The sequence below is a fragment of the Lutjanus erythropterus genome, chromosome 19 (assembly GCF_056507025.1).
Source record: "Lutjanus erythropterus isolate fLutEry1 chromosome 19, fLutEry1.hap2, whole genome shotgun sequence".
NCBI lineage: Eukaryota > Metazoa > Chordata > Actinopteri > Lutjaniformes > Lutjanidae > Lutjanus > Lutjanus erythropterus.
In genome coordinates this window covers 25,223,456-25,244,261 of record NC_139335.1, presented here as the reverse complement: position 1 = coordinate 25,244,261, position 20,806 = coordinate 25,223,456, and the positions used below count along the sequence as shown (strand labels likewise).

The 20,806-nt window shown below is 40.8% G+C and overlaps 1 protein-coding gene across 3 annotated transcripts in view; it reads left to right on the top strand.

The window, feature by feature from the left end:
• Positions 1-20,494, top strand: part of epn2 (epsin 2) — a 28,215-nt gene extending 7,721 nt beyond the window's left edge. The window contains exons 2-10 of one of the 3 annotated variants that reach the window (XM_084743422.1): positions 2,855-3,653; positions 5,643-5,797; positions 11,869-11,981; positions 12,601-12,705; positions 13,147-13,267; positions 13,971-14,123; positions 15,981-16,073; positions 17,975-18,202; positions 18,894-20,494. In XM_084743422.1, coding sequence (XP_084599548.1) covers positions 3,223-3,653; positions 5,643-5,797; positions 11,869-11,981; positions 12,601-12,705; positions 13,147-13,267; positions 13,971-14,123; positions 15,981-16,073; positions 17,975-18,202; positions 18,894-19,246 — 1,752 coding nt within the window. In that variant the 5' untranslated portion in view covers positions 2,855-3,222 and the 3' untranslated portion in view covers positions 19,247-20,494. The remainder of the gene's footprint in view (positions 1-2,854; positions 3,654-5,642; positions 5,798-11,868; positions 11,982-12,600; positions 12,706-13,146; positions 13,268-13,970; positions 14,124-15,980; positions 16,074-17,974; positions 18,203-18,893) is intronic. The other 2 variants (XM_084743423.1, XM_084743424.1) reach the window with 2 other exon arrangements.
• Positions 20,495-20,806: the final 312 nt, after the last annotated feature.

The window sequence follows — 20,806 nt, the reverse complement described above, 5'->3', positions numbered from 1 at the left end:
TCCTATCATAGAGGACTAAAGAAACCAGAAAATATTTTCATTTGAGCAGCTAAAAACACAGAATTCTGACATGTTAATTTAACGGTCGATTAAAAATGGATTAATTGTTAGGGCAATGTCAAGCAACTGACTTATATTGAACAGTACAGATCTTTATGTATCTATTTATATATACATATATTTTTTTCCATTTTCTCAGTATTCCTTTCTACAATTGGTTGGCATATATATGTTAAATTATTTTACATGCTAAATAAAACATAATATTCTTTAATAAAGTTATTTGTGTATGAAAACAGCCTTCTGAGTACCTTTGAATAGTCATATTGGTGCAAAATCGGTGCACAAAAGGTCTGTTTTTGTTCCAGCTGAAAAATTCACTATACTGGCCACCATAGTGGTAATTAGTGAATTTTTCACCTCTAATTTAAGTATGATTATGGGTCACAAAACTCTCATGTTGGTTGAACTCTGCTCTGTGGTGACCTGTAAGTGATCAAGTCATGGAGACCCTGCTGTTCTATGTTTGCATCTGAGCTCAAACTATTACAATATCTTATTTCAGTGAAATTGATCTTTGTTTCCAGGCAGCCCATATCACATAACATTAGGACATTGCTCGGTAAATAGAAGGTGCATAAATGGTAGATGTTTGTTTTTTAACTTCATGTTACATCTTAAAGCGACCTTTTTTTGTTTATTTGTTTGCATATTATGGAACTTTGATGTGTAGGTCGTACAGCTGTGAGTCTGCACACACTTTCCAGACCTGTGTGTGTCAGTCAGGAAGTGATTAGTGGCTGGGCTTCTGATCTGTTAGAAACAGGACAGAGGAGTCATCAGTCACTTCTCGAGTCATAATCAGACTGGAAATGGTTTATCTCCCCTGCCACCCACCAGAGGGTGGAAACACATTTTTACTCAATCATTGTTGTGGCATTTCTCATACACTCAATGCTAACACTGTGGTGATGGGAAAGAGCGTAGGTTAAGGCTCATTACGGTCTAAATGCCTGAGAACGATGCTTAAATTTGCCTGAAATTAAATAAGCGAAACTTTAAATACAGTTCTGCTAAGATCAGCTATTGCTTTGTGTCTGTTTTAATGAATAGTTCAAATGTTTTTTTGGACTAAACTCCATTTTCTAATACTTAATTCATGAGGAATACTATTCACACTATATCCCTGGAAAATTTGCCAGTTTGCACAAATAATGGATTAGGTACACCTACAGTCATGCAGTTGTCACCTCACATTTAAATGCCAGCCAGCAAAAACTATCCTGAACATTGTAAGCTTTACTATGTAAGGATTTATGAAGTGGCTGATGTGTTGGAGGGCATTCAAATGTACAGGTTCATCTAATGAAATGGTAATTAAGATTTGCTCTGAAAACACCTTATGAAATATACAATTTATGGCTTTTATTCACAAAGCCTAGCTCGCCCTAATAATAATTAACTTGAGATTTATTGTAACAGTTATTCCTTGTCTTACTGGTCACCTCCACAAAATAAACGTGCCCTCGAATAGGGACATTTTTAATGCGAAAATGGCAGAAAATGCTGCTTTCAGCCTTTCACATATGAAGATTTCAATGTTTCTCTTTGTATCTGCTTTAAGTCATTAAACAAAATCGCTTTTCATTTTAAACTGACAAAACAAGAAAGACGTGACCTTGGACTGAAAAAGTGGTATGGACATTCTTTTAATAATTTCTGACATTTAATAGGCTAAACGTTGAAGCCTGATGTTAAACAGTAAAATTAACTTTACACTTTGTTATTTGGTAGCTGCTAATAAATAAAATAAGGGTACAGGGTCAAGTAAAAATTGACTTTGGGCAAGTGGATTATTGACCTAATTGCCCGACTGGACAAGTGACAAAAAATGTTGTACCCTGATGTGTTGAATGTGGTTATATGCCAGTTTTTTTTTTTTTCTCAAACAGCCTACATAAATTGTTGCAGTGAGACATTGAGTAGGATCATGTGATGCACTGGTTTGTACATTTTAATGATTTTTTATGATATGACTTTCATCACATGGATCTTCTGATTTGTTCCCAGTTGGCTTGTCTTTTGTTTGCTTTTGAATGTTTTGCGTTTCCTGTTCTCATTTCTTTTCCTCCAAGCCCACCCAATGAGCAACTTTTCCACCACACAGGCCTGACTGCCTTGAAATTAATCATCTTCAACACCCTGCCTTGTAATTTACCAGTTGAGTCAGGTTACTGTAAACTCAAGTGAGATTACAAGAGTGGAAACAATTCTTGGTCACAACACCCTGGCCTTGTATAATGTGAGGGAGACAGGCTCTCTGCAAGTGCATTGGAATCGCTTATCTAAGCATGAAAGTATGAAACGTATTGTTTTGTCTTGTTTCAAAAAGGAAGCCACTACAGCTGCCTCTATAAATACAAGTTATCTTCACAATCTTATTGTTTAGGTGTAGAAATTGGTATTGCAGTGACGCTTTCAAAGATACTCTGATTGGACCCACAACTTCACCAGATGTGTCATAGGATGTTAGTTGTTTTTAAATGTTTGTCTAAAGAAAGGTAGGTTGAATTACATGTATGCTTCTAAGGTGACTGTGTAGGGAAGGGGAATTTTATTAGCTGGAATTGTTAGTTGGGAAGTTTTTATTGTCATAATGCTAAAACAAATAGGAAGCTGTTGGCATAGTCAGATGTGGGTGGTTATTCAAACTCATTACAACAAACAAATGTGTTTGCTTTTGTAGTTTGGCTTTAATGTAGCATTGTCTCCTTTCTTATTCTATTTCCTTACCTAAATCCCCTTTTTCCCCTCTCTTCCTTCCACTAACCTGTTATTTGTCCATCTGTCCTAGGTGATGGCGTGGTCATGTGTGCAGCCAGCACTGTGTGTGTGGAGATGTTTTTAACAGACGCTGTTCTGGAGGACTCAGGAACACTGCACTGGCCTGGAGAAGCCTCATAAACAAACACACATGTACACAACACACACACACATCTGTACAGCTAGAAGATTTACACATACACACGCCACCGCCGTGCCTTGAGAAAGGACACAGGCGCACAGACACATAACGCAAGCTTCAGCTGAAGCACACGCACATTTACACCCCCTGTGTGTGGGTTAGCCTGTCTTACCCAGACATTATTGGCATCCCAGCTCCTCTCCTGCGTGAGAGCGTACTTTGTATTTCTTCCTGTCTGTTCCATCTCCGCCGCCACCATGCCAGGCTCCACCATTCGCCGGCAGATGAAGAACATGGTGAACAACTACTCTGACGCAGAGAAGAAAGTCAGAGAGGCCACTTCCAATGACCCCTGGGGCCCATCGTCTTCCCTCATGTCCGAGATCGCCGACCTTACCTACAATGTGGTGGCCTTCAGTGAGATCATGAGCATGATCTGGAAACGGCTCAATGACCATGGCAAGAACTGGCGCCACGTCTACAAGGCACTCACCCTGCTTGACTACCTGATCAAGACGGGCTCGGAGCGAGTGGCGCTGCAATGCAAAGAGAATATCTTCGCCATCCAGACTCTGAAAGACTTCCAGTACATTGACAGAGACGGCAAAGACCAGGGCATCAATGTCAGGGAGAAGAGCAAGCAGCTAGTGGTTCTACTCAAAGACGAGGACCGCCTCAAAGGAGAACGGTAAGAGTTATGTTAATCAAAGTCAGCTCATTCTGTCTAATACACTGTATAGGGCTGTGCCCCTTAGAATTTATCAAGTCAAACCACACCACAGTTGAACTGTAGCAGAGCCAGGCACCACTTTCTCTATGTGACTGAGGGTTGTACCAAATGCTTATTTTGGAGCTTTGGTACAAAGAATCTCTGAGTTAACTGACTTAATTAATCATGAAGAAAAGCCAATACGTGGCATTTTTCAGTTGGACTAATAATTTAACCAGGATTTACGTTAGCTGGCGTCATCTATAGTTGTCAAACAGATGAAAATATCAGTTGCCAAAATGTCTGGTGGGAAATGTGCCAAATCAATCATGCAAAATATCTAAAATAAAAATTGAATGTTTTATAAAGTCAAATAGAATTGAATTGCATGTGATCATTTTCTGTTTAGTATTGAAGTTTCCTGCATGCTGCACAGAGAGTTGAATTAAACTTTGACTTGCAACAATGACATTAATTGGTACAGTTGGCCAAGTGGCACTAACCACAGTGTTGAAAAGAGCATTGGGAGATTTAATGCTGGCATGTTAAATAAGAATTTCACCTTTTGTTATATATGATCACATCCCCTCTTTGTCCAGATGAGGAAAGGACAAGGAAATAACCTGGATACTTGGGTATAGTGCTCATGGAGTGGACCTGAATGATGTTCCACCACTTTTTTTTTTTTCAAGTCAAGTGAGGAAATAGAATATTCACAGTTTGCATAATCTGTTTTTTTGTAAGTGCTTGAAAAGCGAATCATCACTGCAGTGTGCGGTCCTGATCACACAGAGCGGGGGTTTTGCAATGAGAGGCGTGTTTTTCCAGTTGTTTTAAGCAGATTCGCAGAGAGAGAGAGAGAGAGACAGAGAGAGAGCGCTCATGTAGACTGATCGCTGTGTAATTTTCTAAACATGATAAAACTATTCATTGAGTTAGTCTAACATTTGATCATATGGTGGTTATAGTTGACTAATGTATGTAAATTTGCCACCGTAGGAGCAGTGGTCAAATGACCTGAAACAAGCCACAATTTAATCATGCATGCATGCGTCATAGGTTTGCTCCAGTACTTAAACAAATAGACTGCACCTCTGCTGTTATATGGCTATTCAAAACATATGTCAGGTAGAAGTTCTATATGGCCAGCATATACAGGAGGATCAGTTGCTTAAACTCTAGTATAGATGGTAGTTCCTTTTTTGCATTTGTTTATCTGAACCACCTGCAAGTAATTCCAATACACTAGTATTTCAATAATTGTCTGGCTGATGGTCATCAGGATTTACTGACAACAAACAACACAATCACAATACCAGAGATCGGGGGTTTCACCATGGGTTTTTCCCTTCAAGTATCATTCTGTGGTTCTCCCACTGGGAGCTGGCGAACTTAAGGACATTGATCATTGTGTTTCCACACCTGTTGGTTCCAAACAAAGATTGGTCCATGGGAAGTTGTACTACGGCATATCGTTTCTGCTGTTTTGTCATTTACACTGGATATCTGCCACTGGTAAGAAGTACAGGCAAAGTTGCTGCACTAATGTCTACAGAGTTGATGTCTTTCCCAGCTTAACAGTCTTAAGCCAACAACACTCTGGACATGAGTTGTTTGAATAACTTAATTTACAGAAAATGTGATTCAGATGACAGTCTCCTATTCTTATGTCATTGGTTTCTTTGTTTGTTTATCTTTTTATAATACTGTATCTTCAATAAAGATCAGATTTTGACAGATACAGACATTGAAACATCTTGAAAATTATAATTGGGTCATCATTTGTTTGATAGCATGTTTCATTTTTGGTTTAACTGTGATGTTTTGTCATTAAAACCTGGTGTAACCCTTATTCTCAGGGTGGTTTTATTTCATTATTGGCTGGACATCCCAGTGAGTATTATAACAACCTTGACTTGACCCAAGATGATTGTTCATGTGCCTTTATGTTTTTATACGTCCTACTAGGTCTCAAGCTTTGAAGACCAAAGAGCGTATGGCCCAGGTGTCTACGGGGAGCAGTCAGATGGGTTTTGGCCGAGGCTCATCTCAGCCCAACCTCTCCACTTCTTACAGCGAAGAGTACGGCAGGTCAGAGGGCTCACCTGCCTCTTACCATGGCTGTGAGTATTAGCTTATAGTTACCACAAAAGCTGTGCACACACACAGAAACCTACAGGGTTCATTCCATATGTTTAAGCCTTACATGCAACACAGAATATTCCATTACACTCTATTTCGTCCCAGTTGGTGTAACTTTGGCCTACATCCTGAAACCTGCCCCTCCCCCTGTTCTGTCTCTGGCTCGCAGTCCCACAGTAGGGCTGCATTCCTGAGCACACACACACAGAAGAGGAAGCAGAGTTCACCCCCCTCCAGCCTCTGTCATCCACATGACAGAGGAATCTGCTCCTCTTTTCAGTGATACAGTCACTCCTCCAGAGACAGTGAGGGAGAGATATCGAAACACTCAGTGACAGACGAGAGAGATGTGGATAGATGAAGATTAGCACTGAGCGATGTGCGATAGAAAGAAACAAGTGAATGGAAAGTAGACTTGGATAGCCTTTCATAAAAAAAGAAGAAATGTGTTGTTTTTGTTAATGAAGCATGCACCCTATTTTGTATGTGTGTTAGAATAGTGTGAATGTAGGGATGCTTGTTTCTACATATGCACATTAATACTGCCTTCTTTAACTAGCATAATGTATTCATTGGTCTAATAGCTTCAGAAAATTATGGAAATTCATTATGTCAAGCTGGGAAGAATATCACATATGTATTCGTCTTTAAGTAGATAATATAAGGGATCTTCATACTTGATAAGCAGGCCCACTTGGAATCTGCACAGCAGAATTCAGAGGATGTTGTCACAGATTTTCCACAGTTTTTCCACTGATTCTGCTTGTAAAATTCAGAATATTAACCAGCACCTTAATTAATGTATTTCTCTGTATTTGTGTTGAAGCTGTTGTTGGGAGATGAATAGTTAATGGTTTTGCAAAGAAATTTTTGCTCTCTCTGCCCCATCAAACCTTGTATTTTAGTAGTCATGTGGCCTACATTTTATGCAGGTTGACTTTTCCAACAAATGTTCACACTTGTTTTAAACTTGAAGTAACCTCATTAAGAGGTTAAACTGGAATTTATAGTTTATTGACCTTTCAACATGATCGCAGATTTATAAAGACACTTGTCATAAAAAATGCTGAAATATTTTGCTGTTACAATGAAACAAGACTAAATTTACTAACAAAAGGAAAATGCACTAAAACAATTAGTTGTAATTGGTGTGCACAGCACCATCAAACTGATTAGACTGTGTGCTTTGGAGCGGCTGTCTTGGCTGCCAGACTGCATGGGATCTAGATTTGTTGTGATGTCATTCAAGATCCAGTGTGTGCAGCAAACTGTTCGCATATTTTTGAGAGCTGAGCTGTTAATGAGATCAGTGTTAGTTCATCAGTGTCGGGGAAGATTTTGGTTATAGGGACAACATTAGTCACAATCAACTAAATATTTCTAACAGAGAATGAGCTTTTGGACATAAAACTGGTGTTCAAATGGATTGAAAGAAAGATGGAGTGAGAGAGGGGTTGAGTTGAGAAGAAACAGAAGTGCCAGTCAGGAATTGGGGTAACTCATACAGGGACAAAGGGGAAGAATGGAGAAGTTGAAATGAAAGAACGAACATGGCCTCTTTTCCTTTTCATCCTCTGACCCTCCCAGTCCTTTGGACACAGCAGGGTGGCTGTGTGTGTGTCTCTCGACATGTAAGTCGTTCCAGCCTCCATGGATCTTTGAGCATGGAACCGTGTGTTCATCTTTTACTTTTTGGCCGACATTCCTGCCTTTATGTTGTGTGTGTGTCGGAAGCTGCAGCAGCTGAGTCATCAGTTCAGAAAACTGAAGGAGAGATCCACCAATACGAGCGAGGTTGGGCTGTCACTGTGGGTGTAGCCACCAGGATTTTTGGGATTCCAGTCAAACTTTCTATGTATTGTTGTCCAGACAGGGTGAGAATGGACGGCCATGCAAGTGTGACTGTTGGTGTTAACTCAGCGTGTCTCCCAATCAGGACGGGAAATTAACCTTTTTCCTCAGTGGCCCCCCAGCTGTCCCAACTTGTGCTTTCAGCTGTCCCAGACTCAGCAACCATTGTCCCATACTTCGTTTTCCATCCTACAGTGAATAGTTAAATAACCTGCATCACTTCATTGACACTCCGAAAATCTAATCAGCCTAGGTGTTTGGCCACAACCAGTTTTCTTTATTCGTTTAGTCTGTAGTTGAGTTACTGTGTTTATGTGTTTAATCAATAAAAACATCGCTGCAAACTGTAGTGCAAATACAAACCTCTTTCTCATTTGTATATAGCGATGGAAAATTTACATGCACACACTTTGTGCCTGTATCTCATGGTAAACATTTTTACTTAACATTTAATTTTAAACGGCTGATGCCCCTAACAATATAAGGAAGTAGAAAAATTAAAATATTGATTTATTGGCCAATATTACATATATATATTTAACCAATGAAAAGTATTTAAAAAAGCTACTTTGTTTTCAAACTAATTGAATGTTTTTTGCTTTTCATTTTCTGAATGGTAATGGTTTTGGATAACGGCACATCCTTAACACATCCACTGCCCCCAGCATCAAGGAGTATTTGGTGTAAAATTGGTTGATCTAAGGCATTAAATGTCAACTATATTGGTCTATTTTTTGTGTGAAGTGCTTCGTCTTCTGCACACACTGCAGTCATCACATCTATGTGTTCTTGTGCGCGTATTGAGCATATCTGCAAAAGACATTACATGTATTCTTTGGGTGTAGTTTACCCGAGGTCAGCCAGCCTATAGTAAAAACAGGTGTTGCTCATTTTTTTTTTGTGTCTAGTTCAATGGTGTCTTTTCATTTCAGTGTAAAAGTTCAAATAGTTCAGTGCTTTTAAAGCTCAGCCTGAGTTCAGTAAGCAATGGGATCCTATCCAGTGTACATGGTGCACAAAACCCAAATGTAAAACAATAAATGGAGTTCTCCACTTCAGCAGGTTTAATGCGTGTGTGTGTTTTAAGCACTGGGCTCTAAGTGTAATTCATCCTCTTGGGTTGTCTCTCATCCTTAGCTCATTGAAGCTCTTGCCTTTGTGCAGCACTCACGCTGTATATTTTGACAGTTTCACACTAAATGTTAAGAAGAAGTCTGAAATAATGTTGTTTTGAGAAATTAGAAAGTGCATTTTAAGGAGCTTCCTCACTCACTAGGTTTCTAACAGCCATTTAATTCTTTTATCTGGAGAGACAAGAGACAGACTGTCTGCAAATGTGGGGATAGTTAGTGGTTGACACCCTGTGATAGAAACCCTGTGCGTTATTATCACCACATAAATCTACTACAGATGACACTAGTGGTCATCAGCCTGTTTCATTTTCTCCAAAACTCTGTTCTCTCTGTTCACAGCTTGAATATAATATGCATGCTGCACTTAGTCTTAACTATTTTTAAAGTTTGTTTTCCAAGCTGATTTTTTCTTTTTTTTGGTCTAATTTGAGTTAATTGTTTATTTGCTTCGCCATGAAGTGTAGCACTACGGAAACTGAAACAAGTGGATTAAATGGCTAACACAAACAGTAGTAGCCCAAATAACAGGAGAATGAACCAGAAAATTACGCTTTTTAAAATGTTTCTCGGCTGGCAGTCAGAGCCGTGTCTGTGAGGAATGCCAAGTAATTGTGATTATCCATATATGGTCCATTCCCACAGTGGTGGGCAAGAAACTAGTGTGTTTTAGTTGGCTTTGACTTTTGTTGATTTGTCTTTCTGACCGGCTTCTAGCAGTTGTAGTACTGCATGTCATTGTGTTGTCAGTGTGATCCTCTTTAGCTTTCCACTTGTTTTTGGAGACATTTAGGTGTGCTGTTAGAAGAATGTAATGCCATATCATTCCAGCATATTTTGCAGCTTTACAGTGTCTCTCTGTTGGCCTTATCACCACTGTCTTCACTGTCTGTTTAAGGCAGACATGTAGCTGATGTTGAGGCTGTGGCTCAAGTCCCACCAGCTAACCAAACACACCTTTTACCCTTGGTTCTTCTGGTCACTTTCCCTGGAGACAGAGCTTGGGAGAGACAGGTTTTACAAGGAGCAAGCAAGGCAGGAAATGAGATGAAGTGAGCGAGAACCCAGTTCTGAGGCTGGAGCCGCAAGACAGGCACAGTGAATTAATTATTGAGCATATGTATGTTGTCACTGTTGGTCATTGTTATGAATCATGCAGACATTAAGCTGTACTGCTGCTACTTAATCAACACATAATGAGTTTAATATGTTGTTATGCAGAGCTTAGTCCTGTTGTTAAATGTCAGAATACTCCTTTTAACGTTTATAGAAAACCTGATAATGTGACGTGTACTTCCTATAGACGTCTTGACAGGACAGGGGGATTTTTGTCAAAGTGTGAAGTTTCAAAGTTAAAATAGTGAAACAAAGCGTCAGTGTTTACCCAAGTCATATTTGTGTCTGAGTTGCTGTTTGATCTCTGCTGTAAGGCATTTCTTTGACCTATCTTTTTGAGCTGCAGCAATTTCAGTTTAATTGATCATGACATTTATTATTATTACATTACATTATTGCTAACTATTTTGATAGTCCATTAATCAGTTTGAGTAAAGACAAAAAGTGAAAATTCTCTGGTCCCAGCTTCTTCAACGTGAATATTTTTTGGTTTCTGTACTCCTCTAGGACTGTAAAGTGAAAATCTTTGGGTTGTGGACAAAACAAGACATTTGAGGATGTCATCTGGGGCTTAAGGAAACAATGAGCCACATTTTTCATAATTTCCTGACATCTTATAGCCCAAACACCTGTTAATTTATGAATCAAGAAAATAATCAATGGATTAATTGACTATGATGGTAATCATTAGTTGCAGCCCTCATATCATTATGATCCGTTTGCAATCAGGATACCCATCAAAATGATGTAATATTATACTCAAAATCATCTTATGATGTGATGAGTATTGAGTGAGGGTGTGTGTGTGTTTGGGAGTGTCTACATCAGAAGCGGAGCATGTCTTGACTGGTCTTTGTTGCTAGAAGCAGAGATGTAAAAAGAAAAAAAACAGACACGCAAAATGAGTTAGACAGTGTCTATTATTTAGAGGCATAATATGCTGCAGTTCCCTAAGAGCACTCATTTGAAGTGAAACTAATCCAAATAATCTTAATTATCACTTATGACCCACTAGCCACTGCCGTCTGTCTGTATTTTCTTATTTTCTCATATTGTACTCTGGATGCCTCTGGGTTTCAACCTGTTTGTCAGTGGTGTGTAGCCCTCAGGACTATCAAAACATAGCGACCAACACATACATCACATTCTCTGTCTCTTTCCTAGGCTTGCCTTCTGTGAAAACCGCAGAGAGGCAGAGCAGACTGAACATCTGCCACAGAAATGACTAGTATATATACACACACACACACCTATGTACACCCAAAATAACCTTAAGCTGTTCTGTTGAGGAATGATGAAGCAGAAAAAGTGATGTCACACAGATAGAAAAGTCAAGAATTGCAATGAGTGATCTGGTGATGTCACTGTTTCTCGTTATCGCCTCTCATGCCTCGGATTTCCACGGAAAGATGCACAGTCACATGGTGAATTAATGAATACACTCTAGGCTACCTTAATGAGATTCTTTTGGCAGGGTGTGTGTGTGTGTGTGTGTGTGTGTGTGTGTGTGTGTGTGTGTGTGTGTGTGTGTGTGTGTGTGTGTGTGTGTGTGTGTGTTTGCTGCCACGTGTAGTGTCTGTGTGTTTTCTCTGCTGCCACATGGCCCTATCTAATCCAATAAGCTGAATGGACCTGTCATCCCTTACAAGCTCACTGAAGAAACCTCTAATCACACACACACACACACACACACACACACACACACACACACACACACACACACACACACAGTATTTTCTATATAGTACAAATGTAATTGAAATGTGACTTGCTTTACACTGTGATATGAATGTGTGATTATAATCATGACACCACGGTAATGGTTTGTTTTGGAAAATTAACACAGAATTAATGTCACCACTGACACTGGTTTTCAGAATAGTGAGTGTGATACAGTATGTGATGGAGTCCCATGTGGCAGTGATGTTAACATGCCTTGTGAATGTGTCTGTTAGCAACGTCTCCCAATGCGGGTTCAGAACTGGAGCAGGCCAGACCTCAGACCAGTGGAGAGGAGGAGCTACAGCTGCAACTGGCTCTGGCCATGAGCAGAGAGGCTGCGGAGCAGGTACGCACACATGCCCAGAAACACATGCTAGCATGGTTGGGTGTGAATCCATGCTTGTCATTACCTTTTCTTACTGTGTTTGAAATTTGCACAAAAGGTGACTTCACTGGAAGCTATGAGTAATCATCTTTTATATTATTCTGGTACATGGCAGTACTACTTCCTGTTGTGGGTCGCTGTGCTGCAAATACACCTACTTAAAAAACATCCAGAAGCTCCGGCTCTTCGTGGCTCTCTTCTCCAAAACTCCCCGCAGATCAGCAGCTGCCTGTGAGCAAGTGGCTGCTCTATCCCTCCACTCCACCATGTCCTCATGCAACTTGTTCCCTCAATATTTTCAACTTGCACCTTCAAATTGAATTTATTAGAATGTCGGCAGCAAGATTTTATTAAGCTACAGTTAATTCTGGGTCTCGCTTTGGTCGTTTTTAAAACGTTCCCTAGCATAGGAAAGTTACATTTAACTTCTAAACTAAAGGAGAAACTGGAAATAATGTGATCAACAACTGCATTATTAGGATAAAAATAATTAAATCATATAGAGAAAAATGCATGTTTTATTAGTTGCATCATTCCACATGTCTTGTTTGCGCTAACTGTGCTGCGGGTGTGTTTTTAGGAGGAGCGCATACGCAGAGGGGATGACCTGAGACTACAAATGGCCTTGGAGGAGAGTAAGAAAGAAGGTTCAGACTCAGCAAAACTGTCAAAGAAGAAGAAAGAGGTAAGATATGCACACATGCAGCGGTGAGAGTGACTCAGTTATTCCATTATCATGAACATGCTCCTGAAATAGTCTTGTCTCTCCCCATCCTCTCTTTCTGTCTGACCCTGTCTGCTGTGTCAGACGCAGTAATGAAACCTCTAACTGGCAGCAGACTGCCCAGTTTACTCTGCATTATTCTGCCTGAATAGCTGGCTCACTGGAGTCTGAGGGCACGCAGAGCTGAAGTGATGGCTGCATGACTATGGCTCATGTTTTATCTCAGCACATCATGACATGACTGTCAGTAGGCTGACCAACAGATGGCTCTTCGTAACATTTTTCTTCCTCATCTAATTCCTCCCAGTCTGTACTTTGTTTGCCCTCATTTGTCTACACCCTTTTATCTCCCCCTTTCCTGTCTCTTGGTCTTTTTAACACACTTTCTCTGCCTCTTTCTAGCCACAGTCGTCTTTGATGGATTTGATGGATGTCCCAGAACCTGGTGCTAGTGCTGACCCCTGGAGTGCCGGGGCCGGGGCTGGCGCAGCTGCTGCATCAGAAGACCCCTGGCAGCCTTATGGTATACACACATAACGCATTTTGTACATGTTTGTACTTCGGTCTGATTAAACTTATTCATAATCAATTAATCACTGAAGTAATTCTTCGTGCAAAATGGCAGATGCTGTTCAGCCTGTCAAATATGATTATTTTCGGCTTTTCTTTATTAATTTAAACTTTTAAAGACATCACCTTGGACTGTGAAAAAGTGAGATGGACAGTCTGACATTTTATAGGCATTTTAGCCCTAGACATGACATGAAAATTAACTTTAGTCCGACTTTTGTAATTGAGAAGTGTTTGTGTAAAGAGTCAGTTTTTGTCCATGTGTATGTCCGCGTTGTCTCTGCTCTCCACCTGCAGCTCGTAGGACTGTGACTCTTTGTTAAGTAGGAATGCTGCTCCACTGGCCCAGCAGCATTACGGCACAGAGAGGAGGGGAGGGGGGAGGATGCTAGAGGAAGATAACATGAAGGAAAGGAGTGTGGAAGGATGGGGGGAGGCAGGGAAGGAGGGGGGAGCTGAATATGTAAATGTTGAAGGAGGACAGATGAGCAGTAGTTTAAGAGTGGGTCAGATCAAATACACACCTGATCTATTTGACCCATTTTACTTTACTCCTGCTCTCTTACACTTTCCCTCCTCCTCATCTTTTTTCCAAATTGCCTTTACGTTTTAAATTCTTCATCCAACCTCTCCTCTTCCCCCTCCCCTGACTCCAGGGTCTGCCCCTAAGCCAGCAGCCCCAGTGGACCCATGGGGTGCTCCTCCTTCTGTCCCACCCATGAAGAGCAGTGATCCCTGGGCATCAAACTCCACTCCTGCCTCTGATCCCTGGAGCTCCGGTGCTGCCCGCCCCAAGACTTCCAACGCAGGTGACCATCAGGGAAAAAGTACCTTTGCTTTTGTTTTGTCCACAGGCAGCGGTTGTTAAGGCATGTTAAAGGAAGGTCTCTCTATTTTAAACAGGGTATCCATGGGGTCCTTGAAAATATTGAAAAGTAAAGAATTTTCTTTACAAAGATCTTAAGTTTTTCTCATCCTATTGTAGTATTATATAATCAGAATCAGAAATATTTAATGATCCCTGCGGAGATATTGTTTGTGTTACAGTTGCTCCCATTCAAGAATCAAAGTAGATGTAGAAAATATAAGAACAGAAATTGTAAGTTTGTAAAAAATGTGCATTATACTACTGTATACAATAATATGGAAAAAATAGAAATAGTGTGTTAGGATGCAGATATTACATAATACGAGAATACAAAGTGTATATATAGATAAATGCAGTAATGTTGACAGTGTAACCAGTGTATTGCACTATTGAAATATTATTGAGTATTAAACAGTTGAATTATTGCACAAATAACCATATCACTAGATCAGTGTTGCACATGATGATATAAATCTAAATAAATAGATATAAATACAGTAGCTACATAAATAAGTGTCAAATGCATTTTGTTTTTGTTTAATTTATTATTATGCTGAGCCTCTCGCCTGCTCTGTGTCAGAGCAGTCTTTTCCACACACACACATAAACACACACAAAGAGTGAAGTCAGCCTCTCAGGAGAGCAGAGAGGTTGTGGTGGAGTGACCGTAAAGTGAAAATGAGTCGACCACAGCTACACTCGTTACTGTAAGTATGTGTAATAAAACCTAGAGAGGAAAAAAAAGCCAATTCTTAATCGATACACTTGTTAAACCAGAGTAAACATGTTGCTGGCGATGTGTCAATCTGCTTTGTCTGCTGTCTCTCCTCCATCTGCTATGTTTTACACAAGCACAGAGAGCTAACTTGATTGATAGCAAATTGTTACAAACAAGCTAAAACTTGCTATCTGTGTATAGTCTTAACCGTTCAGCTTTGTTTGCCATGAATCTTAATATTTGGTAAATTTTGGTAAACTAGCAGCTAGATGAGACAAAGCAGTCCTTCCTCCCTCTGCCAGCCGTACCCGCAGACAGTCAATCACATCAGCAACAGCAGGGGGAGGAGGACAGAGACACCAATGTTTCTGTCTTTTATTCAATTGAAACTTCACTCAAGAATAGGATTTATTTTATTTATATTTTAGATTTGTTTTCAGTGAGATTATTGAGTTTATATAGTGACTTGTAAACCTAACTATTGCTGCTCTTGAAACATAAATAACATTTAGTCATGAAAAAGGACATTAAAATGCTGTTTTTTAAAGTGGCAGCAGAATCCAAAATATGAGTGGGTTAAAACTGTTCAAGACAATATGAATGTGAATATTATGTTTTCCTAAATTCAAGTAAGTGCTAAATTATTGTTTTCTGGGGCTTAAAATCCATATTGATTTTTCATTACATCTTTAATATTTTTACTGGTATGATCATGAAGTTGGCATTAATTTTGATTCTAAGTGGTATTATAAAGGTCTCAGAAAGTCTCAAATTTAACTTGGAGAACCCTAGAGGTGCCCTGTTTAAAAAAATGAAAACAAGATTTAACCATTTGAGGGTAGTGTCTTGAAAACTGGACAGCTGTGTTGGACAGGACACATACAGCACGCAGTAACAAACGCTTATGCACATCTGCATGTTTCCACTTGCTTATTTTGTTCATTTGTCTCTCAGTGAGTCTGCCAAAATATCCATATTCATTCATACTTCTGTTGTCGTTTCCATCTGTCTACGTGTGTGTGTGTCTGCTGTCTGTCCATGTGATTATGTCCGTGTGTGTCTGCGTTGTCCCCTTTTCAGGTAGCTTTGACCTGTTCAATGCATCCAACGGTACGTCCAAAGAGGACTTCTCAGAGTTTGACAGCCTGCGCTCTTCCTCCTCTGTCCCCACTGGTACTCACCCATGTCTTCGTCTCTCTATTGACACAGTCAATGTTGTTTTTCCTCAGTGTCTGAAATGATGCCCGTCTGCAGATGCAATGTCTCTGCGGGGCACGGACACGCACATGTCTTGTCTTTGTATGTAAGTATTACCAGACTGGAGAAGAGACAGTGTTAAAACCACCAGAGTCTTTTTTTAAAGAATTGATGATTTTCCACTGCAAATCCAATCAAACGCTGCAGTAATCAGATCAAATGGTGGAAAAAATAGCTGTTTGCTCTGGTCTGGTCCCATATCAGTGTGGTGTAATCTGATGCAGCTTTTATGTGTTTATCGCTAAATACATTATTAGACCTGGGCCATCCTGTTTATGGAATTCCTTTTAGATCTGCTGTGATACTTTAAAAAATCTTGTCTGGCACATCTCAACCAACAACAAATGTCTCAAGCAGTTGAACTAAACCCATTCATAAGTTTAGTTTAGCGTGTGAGAGTGTTCCAGTGAACAGTTTGGCGCAGGTCTTGAGTGTTTTTTCCCCCATGTGGTTTGGCAGTGTCCGGGTGTGGGAGGGTGACATTGGTGTTTGACTTCTACTCAACACAAACACTATTGATACAGTCAAGGACAAGGTGAGAAGGAACACAAAAACACGGGCGCACAAGCGTACCTTTCCCAGAAAGGAAAAAGTCTTTGTTGAAACTCCAAGCCCCCTTATCACCACTCTGTGTGCAGAGGACACAGACTTCAGCGACGTTCAGGACACAACCCCCTGCAGGGTGACTTGTAGAAATGTTCCGATTTGAATCAACTCTCGTTGAAATCTACAGGATTTATGGGGCATTAATAAACACCAGGCCTGTCTGATCTTATCACGAGCGTGTTTTGACTCTGCTACATCTCAGTTTCTGTTCTGAGAAGTCAGTTTCCATCTTTGACATTTCCTCTTGTGTGTCTGTGTGGCAGCAAGCATGCTGGGTTTGTGCACGTCCATTTGTGAGTGCATTACTGAAGGTCTCCATCGCTGTCTGACTGCAGCTGCATAAAAAACAGCCAGGCTGTCTGCCTCTCATAAAAGCATCTTCTAATCATTTTTATTGCATCACTTCAATTTTGTTTCCTGGTAAATGTGAATGTGGGTGCTTTCATGCAGGTGGGTGCTGTGTTTGGGTCCACTCGGGTCGGTGACACATGAGAGATAAAGCATATTTTCAGAAACTGGAGTTTTTTTTATCTATTAGACCTTGTAATGCAAAATGTGAATGTACTTAGCAGCTCATTATCACAGATACGGTATAAACAAACCTTTAACATAATCAAGCCATGTCAAACCCAGGTTTACTTTGTTAGCTATTCCTGTTCTTGTACAGGAGCACTTTATATTACAGAACTGTAGTGACCTCTGCAGTTCAAGACTAGATCAGAAATATTGTCTTTCTGTATTCAGGATGTTTTACAATGCCCAAAATGTCCCAAAATGTCCCAAAAAGGGGGACATTTTAATTTAAATAAAACAGAATGCAATGATTTACAAATACTTTTCAACTTGTATTCAAAATGATACTGTACAAAGACAAGATATTTAATGTTCAAACTCATAAACTTTACTGGTTTTTGTTGAGGGTTATTAAAAGAAAAGGTGAAGTATTCCAGTGGTAAAAATGACCCAACTTTTTTGTGTATATTTACAAAAAAACAAGTCAATCAGTTTGAACATGAAATGTCTTTGTACTGTATTTAGCTGAATATAGGTCAAAAAAAAAAAATTGCAAATCATTGCACCTTGTTTTTCATTTGTTTTACATAATATCCCAACCATTACAAAGTCTGGGTTGAATTATGTTTTTGTTCCTTTAATGAGATTTTCATTAACCAATTTTCATTTGTGAAATACAACTGCTCTTTGTTCCCCAGGTGATGGAGGCGTAGCATCCTCTGTCCCCTCCCAAGCTAGTCTGGCTAGCAGCAGTAGCCTGGACCTCTTCGACCCCCTGCCCACCTCCATATCCACTTCCACAAACCCAACTAGAAAGACTCCAGAGTCCTTCCTGGGTCCCAATGCTGCCCTGGTCAATCTGGACTCCCTGGTGTCCAAACCAGCCCAGCCTGCACCAGCCATCAACCCATTCCTAGCTTCAACAGGTGGTAAGACAAAGAAAAAATATCAAATGTTCTAACTTTTTTTTTTTTTTTAATCAGACGCACAGGCTTTTTTAAGCACGTAAACACACTGGTTAATTCGTACTGATTAGGTAACAGAGCGTGTGCTGTCCAGGAAGTGCAGTGAGTAAGCCAAGAGACATGAACGTACACGTGCAGACTTGAATGCACAGATAGACACACCCATCTGCACAATTGAACGCTGAATCATTGACCATGCCCTGCCTATCACGGTCGCAGGAAGTCCTGTAGAACACAACATTTTAATGAAGTGTTTTCAAGGTTTGAAAAGTTGTGGGGAGGAAAAAAGTTTGGATAAAGTACTTAAAACCGCTTGATCTTTTAACTGCATTACATTGATAATACATCACTTTCTGACTGAATAACTTGCTTTTTAGATAAATAAATAAAGTAAGTCACAGAACCTAGTTGGTTTTTGCCTTTTGCAGTAATTAAGACAACTCTGTTTCAGTGCTTGCCGCTCTGCATGTGTTGCTACACTTAGTGATGGTGTCTGTTTGTGTTGATGTGTGCCCACTGATGGAACAGTGAGCGGGAGGCTGCTCTTTCAATCAGTGTTGGCTTGATAATGAAAAGAAATTTAAAAAAATGAAAAGGATTTTTTTGAAATTGAAGTTAGAAAAGGTGCTTTGCTTTCTTCGTCTTTCTCCAGGTGGCTCTGCTCCAGCAGCCCACGCCAACCCCTTCCAAGTGAGCCAGCCTGCGCCCCCCACCCTCAACCAGATGCGGGTCAGCCCCATGCCCGCGGGCTTCGGTGCCATGCCCGAGCCCATGTCCCTGTCCTCCATGCCCGCTCAGCCCGTCAGCATGGTCCCCCTGGCAGGGATGGCCCCCATGGGCCGTGTGGTGCCGGGGATGGGGGTCGGTGCCGCCGGAGGCGTGGGGGTGAACGCGGGGATGAGCGCAGGGATCCCGGCCTCCATGTCCATGCCCCAGCCCCTGATGAGCATGCCGCCCCAGGCCGGGACGCAGCCCGCTGGAACCACCAACCCCTTCCTTTTGTGAGGGGGATTGGGGGGGGGACTTGCCCCAGAATAAACCCCCTGCACCCCTCCTCCTCTTCCTTCCACTTTGGCTCCTTAAGAAGCTTCAAAATAAACATGGAGATGTCTTATCCCATTTATCCCTTTATAACCAACTCCTAGCCAGGTCATAGTCCCAGACTGGCCTTCTCCTACCTTAACACACTCCTCTACTCCTTCCTCCTCCTCTGTCTCTTTCTCTCAGTGCTACAAGCTGCCTAGTCCTGCGTGTTCCATACCGATCTGACGAGGACGTTGGTGACCACAAAGAGTTTGCATCTGTCTACAGACTCACAGAGTAGCAGTGGTGTTTACAGTTTTTCCCCCACAGAGGCAGGACAGTCTCTCCTCTCATTCACTCGCCTCCCCTCTCTCTTACTTCTTCCCCTTAGGATTGCTCCTTTCTTCTTCTGTGGTGAAGTGACAGGAGAGTCTGACTTTACTAACGCCAGGATCTTTATCTCTTCACTAGAGCTAATCTTTTATAAGCCCTGTCAGCTGGTGTGAGAGTGTGTGAGAGAGTGTGAGCGCATATCTCAGTACTTTTACACTGTGTATATTCCAGTGGGTTTTACCTACATACACTGGAGTACGGATGAGAGATGGACAGATGTGTTTATACTCTTGTGTGTGTGTGTATGTGTGTGTGTATGTATGTCTGTTACTAAGCAGGGATTTTGCACAATTTTTTTCTTTTTCCTTTCCGCGACTGTTGGGCTCACCGTTACACCTTAGCTAAGGGAGGGAGGCTAGCCGCTAAACGACACACACCGCTGCGGCTCTCGGTACCACTCGGTCACAACTCTCGTCTGGTCACTCCCCCATCAAACTCTGACCTTTTTCCCGGGCCCTCCACATGAACTTTGACCTCCAGGGGGGGGTCACAGGATGAACGTTGAACATTTATCAAAGGAGATGAACCCCCTTGGTCTCAGGGGGTTGAAAAGATCTGCAACTGCTATTTTTGTGTGTGTGTGTGTGTGTGTGCTCACACGCAGGTGTACTGTTACTGCTCGGATACTAACAGCCACATGTTGATGTATTTGTCACTGAGTCTCCCCCAAGTGTGTGTTTAGAGAAAAAGACATGGACTGTGATGGCATCAGTATTTTGCTATCTGGACATATTGAGGTATTGTGGGGCAGTTTTTTTTTCTTTTTTAGGGTCAAAGGGAAGAAGGGTGGGTTGTGTGTGCGTGTGTGTGTGTGTGCATGAGAGAGATGTTTAGCCTCCAAGTGTACTTTAATGGAACGGTTCACCCCAAAATCAAAAATACATATTTTTTCCCTGGCCTGTAATGCTATTTATTATCTAGTTTGTTTTTGTGTGAGCTGCCTTCTCTTCAGTGTAAAGGGATTAAGTGGCACTGCCAAAGTATCCAAAAATACATTTGGAAAATTCAAAACTAGTGTACAAAAGTAGTACAAAAGCTAAAAACTACAAATAACTACAAACTACTTTCTTACTAAATTCCTACTGTCAAACTCAGACTTTCAAACTATAACTACAAACTACTGCAAAAAGCTAAATATTACAAACAAAA